Here is a 12,009-nt window from a genome sequence, read left to right on the forward strand (position 1 = left end):
ACTGCCTGCACATGGTCAGTGGATCTGATATCCCTTTTGTGTTACTGCTGGTGCCTGCAAGGGGCAGGAAATCCGCAGTCAGCCAGGGCCAAAGCTGTCGAGAACAGGGACCCCATTCCCGCAGAGCCCTGCTCTCCCTGCAGTGACAGTTCACTGGAAGTGAGATCTTCTGAACACAACATTTTGGGTGCAACACTTTGTTTGTGTTTTTTGTTTTGTTTTTAATGAAACTCTTTTGCCAGGTACTTCCTGACTAGATGTAGTTTTGCCCTCTGCTCCCTCTACTTTCCTGTGAGGAAAAATAACAGGTATCGGACTCATTCACTAAGCTAAACCTTCTGCAACTCAACAAAAAGAAAAGCAGTACATTTAATTTGAAACAATTCCTATCATGATATTCCCCCAAACTGAAATGATCCAAACTAGAAATAGAAAGGCCTAACTACTATCTACTACATTTTCCTGGCAATTGTTAGTCCAAATTATGTTATCTGGCAGCTGATTATTTTTAAACGCACTGCAGAGCATATTCATTTCTCTTTTGACACTGTTCACAAGTTATACTTATCTTGCTCAGTCAAAAAAAAACCAAACAAGAAATTCTGAGCACTGGCATAATTTTACCCTTTCTTGACAAAATCAAATTACTTCTGATTATACTCCAGTCCTTCACATTAAGTCACACTTTATTGAGTTGTCTTATTGCTGTTTGTATTGTAGCAGTGCCTAAAGACTCGGACAAAGAACATGGTCCTTTTGTGAAGCCTGTACACGATGGATCCATTATTCTTTTGGGTGTAGATACACCTCTCCTTATAATTACATCCTGAGCTGTGACAAAGTGGCTGCCAGGCAACACAGCTGTCAAAACCACATTGTAGGGCAGTTGGAGAGCACAAATCAAGTGAAATAATAGAAATGTTTGGGACACGAGGCATCGCACAGAACAGCCAGTGCTTGTCATGTTCCTGGTACCTGATTATGCAGCATGGCCTTGGCTAAAGCATCTTCATGCAATAATCCCACCTGCCCTTGCAAAAGGGCTGGCATTGATGTTGCCAGCTGGGGCTCACAGATCTCCCTGGTGTTTTGGGGTTGAGGCGTATGCAGCACACTTTTCATCTAAGTTATGGCAGTCACATTCCTGTCCCCTTTCTGTGTTTTGGGCCATATCACTCCTCTAAAATAACTGGGTTTTATTTTACACTTAACCTTTCAGATTTGTCTTATGTAATTGGCAATGATCGTTGGTACCAGCAAGAAGGGCGTAATGGCAGAATGTGGCTGGTGCAAACCCCATCCTTTTCACAAGTCCCTGCGTAGGCCTGGTTTGTGCTGCTCATGAAGTCATGCACACAGGATGTGGTTAAGCTGATTTAATGATGGACAGCTGCTGAAAGGAGCAGTTCTGCTTTCCCTCACTTCCAGGTTCTGTCTTCCTTGATTCTGCAGCTGTGTGGTCACAATGTGGATTGATTCAGCTGTCTGGACAATGGAAAATTCGTTATTTTCTGAGGTGTTATTTTTCCACCAGATTGATCAGCTGACCAGAATCAGATGGTTACCAGATCCTGCGTAACGGATATGAAGGGAGTACACATCCATGGGTTCTAGGCAGGATCAGCTTTTCACAGCAGCCTGCTGTCAGGCCAGCATAGCCAAAAGGTGAAGCTACTACTGCTGCATTCAGGTGACAGATAACCCAATGTCATACTGATGCTGGAAGGGGCATCTCAGCACCCTGACACAGGCTGGGTACATCTGCCACATCCCTTTCACTGTGGGTACCTCTGCAATTCCAGAGGAGTTCCTTTAGGAAGCATACCAGTGAGGAAAAAATTCCCTTTTTTGCAAGGTTAGTTTCATGGTTAAGCCAGTTCTCTGCAGGGCTGGATGAGTACTAGGGTCAGTCCCTGAAACCAATGGGACCTCATGGCTGGGACAGGGTGACAGCTTTCCATAATGTCTGTGAGACTGACTTGACTGTAATGCCATTTACCAAGACATTTAGGCACTGGTCCATTCAACCTGGAAGAGCATGTCAGCCTTATTTGTAGCTCTGAGGCAGAAGATATATGTAAGGAGAGCCCCACTTTACATTCAGTTCTCTGATCTAAACAGATGAGAATCAAGTGGTAGAAAGGAAGCAACACCTGTACCACCAAAACGGAAAAGGCAGACTCCAGAGATTAAATAAAGCCTCTGTAATTCAAGGTATTGAATTCTAGATAAATGCCTTGAATGTACCTTTCTTCCTTACACGAAGAGTAAAGGACCTGGTTTCTGGTATCTGAATGACTGGAAGCAAGTATTCACCGTCGATGAACTGGTCAGTTTCTCCAGTGCCATTACTGATATGGAGGGCGAAACACCTCACTGAGTCAAGAATCCACTGTGAATGGAGCAGGGAAGCGCTTCAATCCGTACAACCGTAAATAAGCCCTGGGGATCATAGGGTGGCGGGAGCAGGTGGGGACCCTGGGAGGTCTCCAGCCCAGGCAGGCTCAGCTCGGGGCTCTATCCAGTCTGTCCTTGACAACCTCCAGGAGCGACCGACACCGCCCAGCCCCTGGAGGAACCTGAACTCCTCTCGCTTCAGCTCGGACCCGTCGCCTCTTCCCCGTGTCCCTCCCCGTGGGTACGGGCTCTGTGTCACCGGGAGAAGCGGGGACACAGCCCGGGCGGCGATCTCCGAGCGCAAAGGAGTTAACAGGACTTTCTGCCTCTTCCCGCCCGCGCCTCCTCCACCCTTCTCATTACCTGCACTTTATCACTGCCGGAGCCGCGGGGCGGGAGGGGTGGAGGGTCGGCGGGGCTTCCTGCGCCGCCCGGGGCTGCCCGCGGCGGCGGGGCCGCGGAGTGCGGAGGCCGCGCTCGGCGCTGCCAGGAGAAGGTGTGCGAGTGGAGCGCCGTGCGTGCGAGTGCCTGCCCGTGTGCCTGCCTGCCTCCTGCCCGCCTCCTGCCCGTGTGCCTGCCTGTGGGTGGGAGCGGGGCTGGGGAGACGCGAGGGGAAGGCGGGCAGGCAAAGCGGGCGGGCGAGCGTGTCTGCGCGCCGCAGCCCGGCAGGGATGCGGCATGGCCGTGGGCTCCGTAAAGATGCCGTCGCCGTGTGAGGGCGCGGAGCTGGCCCGCAGCTGGACCTCCGGCGGCGGAGCCCACGAGCCGCCACCGGTGCAGCTGCGGCAGAAGCTGCGGGAGCTGCCGGCGCTGCTGCGGAGCGGACTGACACTGCGGAGGAAGAGTGCTGCTGCCGCCGCCGGCCGGGTGAGTGAGCCCGCGGGTGCCCCGGGGCAGCGCCCCCGCCGCCCCCCCGTCCTGCCAGTTGGGCGGCAGTGCCGGGGCAGGCGGGGCGCCGCCCGCAGCGCCCACGGCCGAGCCGCGGTGGGGGGCGGGCGCGGGTTCCTGGCGCTGGACCCCCGCGGGGAACCGCCGGGTGGCAGGCAGGGAGGGAGGGAGGAACGGAGAGGGGGCGATCGGGCGGCTCCGCGATGAGGCGGCACCTCGGCGGTCTCCGGGCAGGAGTGCCCGCAGGCCGGCCCCGGGCTCGACCCGCCTATGTCAGCTGTGATAAAAAATGAAATGTCTGTCGGGATCTCCTCGTTCTTCCTGTGGCTCTTCTCTTCCCTCCTTTTCCCTCCCATGTGGCAGAACTTGTGTGGTCCAATGCATGTGCTCACCTGTCAGGAGATGCTGTGCAGGTGTGCTTGGACACTTGTGCAACCGCGTGTTAAAGCGCTGAACTTCAGCATACAGTGGAGCGTTTGCAGCTAAAAGGGCTTTCTGGGTGTGCTCTGACACCCATCTTGGATGCCTTCAGAGACTGAGGCCATGGGGATAGGTGGGCATCATGGGATTCCCTAGCCAAATTTCACTTAAGTTCACTCATTTTTAGAAAGGCTGGTATGGCTTTTTGGGGCTGGCTTGGTGGGAAGCAGTGCTGTGGTGAAGTATGGTGTGACACCACTGCAGCTGGGAACCACTGTGGAGAGCAGCCACTCATGGCTGAGAAATCTTCTGGTTGTGACTTGAGCCAAATCATGGGGGTGGGATTGTCATCAGGTCACAGCAAAACTGCTTGCAGGCCAAAACTGGACTTAAACCCACCAGCTGAGTTGTTGAACTGAACAGGCTTGATTTGTCTATGTGGGGAATCAAGAGAGCTGCTGTGTAGTTTTGGTGCACTGATAAAAGCCTGTGTGGGGAATTAGTAGGCAGAAGTTGGCATAATGTGTATTTGTACCCTCATCAACTTTATAGTACTTTATAGATGTAAATAAATGCTTTATCTGCACAGGGAAGTTGTTGCGAAATATAGTGGGGTATGAATTTAAAGCCAACTTCCTGGGCGAATGGTTTGTTATTAGAAGATATACATGCAAGGAAGATAAAGAGTATTAAGGTAGTATGTAAATTTACTGCAGAATGTCTATTTCTGAGTAATATTTTGATTCAGATTCCTGTTCTAGATTAATTTATTTCCTCAAGTGAATTTAACCCACAGAGTAAAGACTAGTCTGCATGGAGATGGCTAATGACTTTTATTGTTCAGGTGGAATAGTAATCTACTTGACAAGATGTCCATATGAGCACAGAGCTAAGGGGATTCAGTTAATTTCAAATAGCCAAGACTTCCTCTGCCATAACAGGACTTTCACGATGGATATCTTTCTTCCAATGAAGATGAGTCCTTTTCTGAATTGAGTTTAATTTACTCCACTCTAAAAGCATGCTACCAAAAAAGTGGAGGAAGTTTTCAGTGAGGTCAGAAGCAGTGCAGAACTGCTGCTGGTAACTACGTTTGTTTGCAGGCAGGTCTGAAATACTGCTTTAGCACAACAAATTCATGGTGCTTCAGGGAAACACCATACAGAGCAGGCTTAGTTTTATCCTCATGGCTATTCCTCACTGCTACTGAAAGCATTTGATGAGTGGTACAACAGTTACTCTGTAAATATTTGGAGTGGGTGAGTTCACACCCTGGTAATAAGCCTGGGGAGCTCCTAGGTCATGCAGCTGCTCAGTTGTGCTTGCTGAAGCCTTGGTCACATCTTGCATTATATAGTCCCAGCTGAGGCTCTGCCTGTCTTTGCTGATGTGCTGCATTACGGCCCAGCAAACAAAATGTGACAGATTTAGTGGCGGTGTCATCTGTGGCTTCACTTCCCAGTACCCTGTGGGTCATCTTGCAAAGTTTTTCTTGCACCGTCTGTCCTGGTAGGAAGAAGGCTGGAAGGAGGATGGTGAGTTTGTAAGGCAGGCTGGAATCAACCCAGATCTTGGGAACAGATCTTGGGAACAGTGGGTCATGCTGTGTGAAGGTGCTGTATGGCTCCAGCAGGACCTTCTGGCTGGTGGCTTGGTCCTGTGTGGAGAACAAGTCTGTTATGCTCTACCGTCTCAGAGTTTGCAGGGATTCTCCTGAAGATGGAATTATTCCTGAGAGCAAGTGTCTGGTGGGTTGTTCGGAGGTGCAGGTAGTTCTAGGAGTCCAGTAGCGAGGTTAATGTGACTTGTTCCCTTTGGAAACAAAGTGGACACCTGGGGTGCATGGATGGTCTCTCCCACATATGTGATTCTCCAGGGAGCAGTCTGCCCCTGTTAGTTGTGCCCCATCTTGATTCCTGTCTGCCCTGTGCATGTGCCTTTTCCCCCCAGAAATGGAATTTTAGGGGCACAACACTTTTCACATATTTCTATTTAATGTGGAGAATAATTTCAACTGTCAAAATGACAGTATTTGGGAAAGTGAAGGGGTATGTTACAATTATTAAAAAGCAGCATTTTTTATACTTTCCCTTTTAAACATGACTCTTAAATTTAAGAAGTCTTAAAATAAGATTGGAGTAAGGTTGCGTAACATAGATATTAAACAGAGATTTATCTTTTATTCACCTCAACAAAATATTTCAAGTTAATCCAAAGTTCATTTTTGGAAGGCTTTGTTTGTTTATGAAATTTCCCTTCCCTCTATCCCTTTGAAAAAAAAGAATAACCTTAGTCTGATCTTCCCCTCCAGTGACTTTTTCTTCATGCTTTTTTGTTTGTTCAAACACCAAGCTGAGAGTCTTATTTGTTCAGCTGGTTTTATCAGGAATGTTACTCACTTAGGTGAGCTGTTTTCAAGTAAATGCTGACCAGCTGAAATTCTGGCTTGTTTAATTTCCTAGAAAAATATTATGACCCCTGAACAGGGGGTCTGCCTCCGATGCTGACTTGCTGAGGGACCGCCTACAGTGTTATTTGCTTCCTCATCTATAAAGCAGGGATAATCTACATGCGTGCATGCTTAGGGACTATGGATAATAAAATATAATGGAAGTGTTAAGGATGCTGTAATTGTTTTAAGGATGTACTTCACTGCATGCTGTTCAAATACTTCCTGTGGTGTGTGTGTGGGGAGTGGGAAGCATTGCCTAGCAGAGGATAGTATACAAACAAATGGAATAAATTTTACAAACCAATATGGGGTGGATTACTTTTTAAAATAGATTTGAGCTTTTCAGTCCTTGGCCTTTGGCACTAGACTGTTTAATAGCACATAAAACTAACCTCTAATTCCTCTGCTAGGGCAATCCAATGTGTTGGGTTTTGTTTGTTTGTTTGTTTGTGTTTGTTTGTTTGTTGTTTGTTGTTGTTTGTTTGGTTTTTTGTTTTCTTTTGACTTTTTTTTTTTTTTTTTTTAATACCTCCTGGACTTTGAACTGGATGTTGGCTTTGTCCCTTATGGTGTTTTTTCTTAAATGTGGTCTTAGGGCTGGTGCAGCACAGGTGTCTGAGGTGGGACTGGGGGTTAGGCTGCAGTTGCAGGGTGAGCTGCAAGGTGTTGGTTTTACTCCTCAATCTCTGCTTGGTGCTTCTTTGTTTATGCTGGATAAATCAGCAGAAAATGATCCAGTCTTTTGCTGTGCTAGTTGTGTGTGTGTGTGAGTTTGTGCAAAGGCAGAGGAGGGCTCTGCTGCCGTGAGTCACTGTGCCCTGTGGAACTGTTCCACTCTTCTGTGTGCTTTCTCAACATTTTTGGAAAGTAGAACCCTTCTGTTTCCCAATTTGCCTCCTTGAGGTATGTGTTAAGTGTACATGTAGCAAGCATGAGCATTTGGTTATGAACTGTATTGATGTTCTTCCTGGTGCTTGTTAAAGATGTCTTCCTCTCCTTCCCTTTTTCTTGTAACTGATGGTGAAATACAGGTCCCTGTCCCTGGAAGCACCAGTAACGCCAGCGATGAGGCCCTGCAGGCACGTTGATGGAGCAGTCACTCCATCATGCCAAAAATCCTTTTCACCACAGTCTGTTGGACTCTTAATGGAGCTAATGCTGCTCCTGGGTAAACTTTCTTAACATCTGAGAGAGCAGGGCAACACTCAGAATTCAGAGGAGGAATTACGTTGCACACACGCAGAAACACACATGCATTTAAAATTATCTCTCCTGCTTTCTAGGTTCACATTTACACACAAGCAAAACAGTGTTGTTATACATGAGCATGGATGTTGCCTTTTGTTACAACAGTGGAGCTGAAAAACCTTTTGGACGTCATGGTGTCAAACCCGTTACTCTGGTATTATGAAAGATCTTGCTCACCTGTACAAACCTTTGCCATGGGACTTGCCTTTTGGCTTGCTGGAAGTTGAAGAGGCACCATGACTATTTTCTCTTCTGAGACCCCTTTTATGAAATTCCTAGAGGTCTTCAGACAGGAAAATGTTCTCAGACTGTCTTCACCTTAGCTCTGTTTTTAGTGACATTGCTGAATGTGTATGTCAGGCTGTAGGGTTACAGGTTGAAAATAAACCACAGGAGTTGGGGTATGGATGCTAAAAGTTTACATGAGTTCAGGGTGAGACTGAAGAAGTTTGTGGAAACGTATTGAACATACATAATCTTTACCAGGCACAGAAGGTTCCTGAGCTGAAAATAGCTGGAAGGTTGGAGTGTATTAGAGATATCTGTCATATATTCTAGCACTGGCAGTTGTCATGCTGTTGGAGGCAACTCTTCTTTGGCAGGGGAAAAAAATCAAATTATATGCAATCTGTTTTAATTAAATGAGTATCCGAACCTCTCAGCTCATATTTTGCTAAACTTTTTTTCACTTCTTGTAAGAATCTTTCAGCTGCTTATGTTATTCAAGTTACTGTCCACTAATCAATTAATCCTGTGATTGGGGAAACTGTAGTGCTGTTGTAGATGAGGTTTTGCCAGGATACTAGAAATTCCCTGCTGGAAATACTCAGAATTTCCAGACCTTCTTTCCATGGCTACATTATGGTGCTGGTTGATAGTCACATTTTGACTGACCCAATGTTTGTGTTGTACTCAGGTAATCTTCCCATCGAGGACTGACATTTATAGCAGTCCGTATCCTTGTTGGCAGCTCCTTTTCTTAGTGATGCCTGAGTGACCTTGTGTTTTATGCTGCTGAATTACACTGCTTTCCTAATACTCCACTTCTTAAAGCCACCTAATATTCCTGTAAGTCATTCTGTTTACATTTGTTTTGACAATGCTTCTCATTTTGTGACATCAACACATTTCATTTGCACCTTGATGCTCATTTGACCAGTATTGTTAATGAGAAAAAAAAAATCAGGAGAACAATTGCTCTGGTACCTATGTTTATATGTACTATAGAAGCTTCAACTTTGGCATTTTTCCTGCATTAAAAAGATGTGGTGTTGTGGTGTGTAGATGCTGCACTGGTTGAAATCAGCACATAAACCCACAAGATTGGCTCAGTGAATCAAAAGTTTTACTATCAGAAGTATTATTGAAGTAGGCTGATTGATATTGGTGACATTTTGCTTTAAAGCCTGCTGTAGAGATTCTTCTGAGTAACTTAATATCCCCATCACTTTGTCAGTTATTAAGTGACTAAAAATAGTCTCAGTAAGTAGTCTTGAATTTTTCCTATTGTAATCAGGCTTATTACATATTCCTACTAAATGTATTTGATTAAGATAATTGTCTTTCACAGTATCCTTTAACTTGTCAGGTCTGTGACTGGTGACACATGAAATGTTGAGTAATGAGTAAAATAACTTAGTGACAGTGACCACGGTAGCTGATGGGGAATTTCAGTGTCTCTGGTGTTTATTTGCATAATAATTTTTTTCACAGTCAGTGTTCAGTGAATTAGTAAATTGAGAATAGCCCATGTGTTATGACATCTGAGAAGTTACAGCAGGGTTCAATTAACTACAGTGGAATGAAATGGAAGGCAAACCCCTTCTTCTGCTCTAGGAAGTGACCTAATAAGTTTTGCAGAATGCAAAGTTATTTTTTCTCCTTGTGGCTGTGGATTAGTCGGGTTAGCAGGATGCTGCCTGCTGCCTGTGGTCTCACACTGGCACTGGGGGTGAAGCTGGCAGTGCTTGGACTGACATCTCAGCTGCTTTTGAGCACCCCTGGGGAGGGCCAGGTGCAGGACTAACAGGTGCCAGTGTCAGCTCATGGGGAAGAGGTGCCATCATGTGGCTTTTGCTCATGGAAGGTGCCTAAAATTGACATCAGCCTCTTGACACAGAGAAAATGCAGCAGCTGGGTCTAAGCTTGGGACAGGTTCTGAGCTTATTGTCTCTGTTTTGGCCAGAGCATATCCTGGTAAGTCCTGCCTTGACCCACAGTTGTCTGCTATAAAACATGGTCTTTAACTCCTTTCCTGCTCTGCAAATCAAGCTCAAGGTGAAAATATGGGGAGTTAATTTTGCCCATGCTTAGTCTTTAAGCACTGCTTTTCTTGTGTTAGTAATAACATCTTTAGTTAGGGACTCCAAAAGAAAATAGCAGTCAGCCCTGCATGAGTTTGTAACTCTGATTGAACAAGGACCTTGCTTCTTTCACTTTTGGTTTTGCTTCTGTTTCTGAGGGGTGTAGCCTACATGTCCTCAGATGTGGTGTTGCCATGTGTGGCTCAGAAACCCATCAAGGAAATCTATGTAGGAAATAAGATCAGCTCCACTGGAATTAGAAGGAATGTGTTGGAGTGTTTACAACATTTCTGCTAGTGTTACATCTTGAGGAAAAGCTTGATTTAAATGTGAGCTGATTGCCCCCTTGGTTATCTATTTAAAGGGAAAAAAACAAAATTCACTTTGTGGAACTGTATACTTTAATTTGCTTGGTTTCAAACCTGCACTACTGGTTAATTCACGCTAGATTTCCCAGCCACCAAGATGAATGGACAAGTGCCGCACTGTACAATTATGACAAACTCAGTTAACGTTAGTATTCAGCTGTTGTAACTTGTATGGCCCCAGTGGTTTGAATTCCATTTGCTCTGTGATGAAATTGCAAAACAAGCTGTACATTTTTATGCTGATGAAGACACTGAAAATAGGAGGCGATAGATTTTAAAAGCAGGGGAGAAAACTGAAAGCAGATTATGCCATCTTTTCAACCTAATTCGTGGAAAGTTGTTGTGATAAAACAGATGTTTTATCCATAATATGTAACAATTAAAGTAATATTTCACATATGGGAAAGGAAGTTGCTTGTGCTTTATACTTGTACTCTGCAAATTTATGCTATGTAACTTTATACTTACACTAGGTAACTTATACTATGTAACTTTGTATTTATGCTATATAACTTGCTTATTCAGCTATAGCTGAGGTGCTCCTCTCTACTCATGGTGGTCGTCTCCTTGGGATGTGAGACATCTTCTATTTGGGGTTCATACTAGTGTTTAGAAAAAGAGCTATAGCATTGTTTTAGGCTCAGTATGGTGCTGTAGGACTGAAAATAAAATGGGACATCCTGTACAGAACAAGGGTACCCAGTTCTTCTGTAGTTCCTTAGGGCCAGCGTGACTGCATCATCCATGCCTTGCCCTGCTGAAGGTGACAGGGCATGTTTCTTTGTACACAAACTCCAGAACCTCTTTTGCTCTGAGTCAGGCTGCCATGAAGATCCCTGGAGGTCCATGTTCATGGGTTCATTTTTGTGCAATGTTTAGGTTGGTTTTCAGTATCTGCTTTATGAACCTCAACCATATGACACCTTTTGATTTGAACATTTTTCATTATATCTGCACTTTTGGCAAAGGTTTAAGGATAAAAATGAAGTCATTTGGGCTCTAAAGTTAAAAGCCATGGAAGCAGGATCTGAATATTTTCAAGTTCCAGGTGTAAAAAGCAGTAGCTATTTATAATTGTCACGGTGTCTTTTATGTCAGTTAACTTGTAGTTTGACTTGGGTTAGTCTGACCTTGTAAAATGATCTACTTATGGCTGTTGTATTAAGCTAGGGTCAATTATTAATATTTAAATACTACACAGTTTTTTCTGATGAATTCCTTTTTCACAAGATATTTTCCCAGAGAGAACACAGCAGGCTAACTGATTTAAAGCCAATATATATTTTTTTATAGTGCAAAAAGAAAATATTCTGCTTATTGAAAGTAAAAAAAAAAAGCCCCTCAATTTATATAAATACCAGTATAGCTGTATTCATAGCATCAGTAAATATTTTTTACCTCCAGTTTTGTAACTAAATTAACCTGTTAAAGCTTGAAATGTCAGATGATTTCTGGTTTGCCTTTTTTAAAAGATTGATTTTAAGGAATGCAAGTTGTTTTGATTTGGTTTGGTTTCTGGATTTGGGGAGGGTTGGCTTTCTTTCCTTGCTTTCTGAACCTCATACCTAAGTCTTTACATGACTGAAACACACATGGGCTGCACGAATTAGAGCAATAAGGAAATAAATAGTTCAGAGGCTCTCCAGCAACCTTGTTGCTTAATTACGGAGTAGATTTTATGTGTCCGCTTTTGGTTACCTGCCGGTAGCTTCTCCTGCTGTTGGCCCTTCTGAGCATCTCTGCAGGCTGTGTGTTGGCATCATTGGTGGGACTATGGAACAAGTAGCACCAAGTAAGGGGCTGTGGCTGCCTACATTGATATTACTGGCCAAAGGGATTGCACGTCAAACTATGCCCTTCTTGATGCAGTAGACAGTATGCAGCCTGCAGGTCAGTAACGAGGTGCAGTAAACCAGAGGAAGTATGGCATTTC

General features: G+C 44.8%; 1 protein-coding gene across 1 annotated transcript in view; it reads left to right on the forward strand.

Annotated features, from left to right (window-relative positions):
• Positions 1-3,075: 3,075 nt before the first annotated feature.
• Positions 3,076-12,009, forward strand: part of RAPGEF5 (Rap guanine nucleotide exchange factor 5) — a gene marked incomplete at both ends in the record, with an annotated part of 157,146 nt that continues 148,212 nt past the window's right edge. Inside the window, one exon of the mRNA XM_080338516.1 lies at positions 3,076-3,264. Coding sequence (XP_080194642.1) covers positions 3,076-3,264 — 189 coding nt within the window. The remainder of the gene's footprint in view (positions 3,265-12,009) is intronic.

This window comes from Nesoenas mayeri (genome assembly GCF_963082525.1).
Source record: "Nesoenas mayeri genome assembly, chromosome: 2".
In the NCBI taxonomy this organism is placed as follows: Eukaryota; Metazoa; Chordata; class Aves; order Columbiformes; family Columbidae; genus Nesoenas; species Nesoenas mayeri.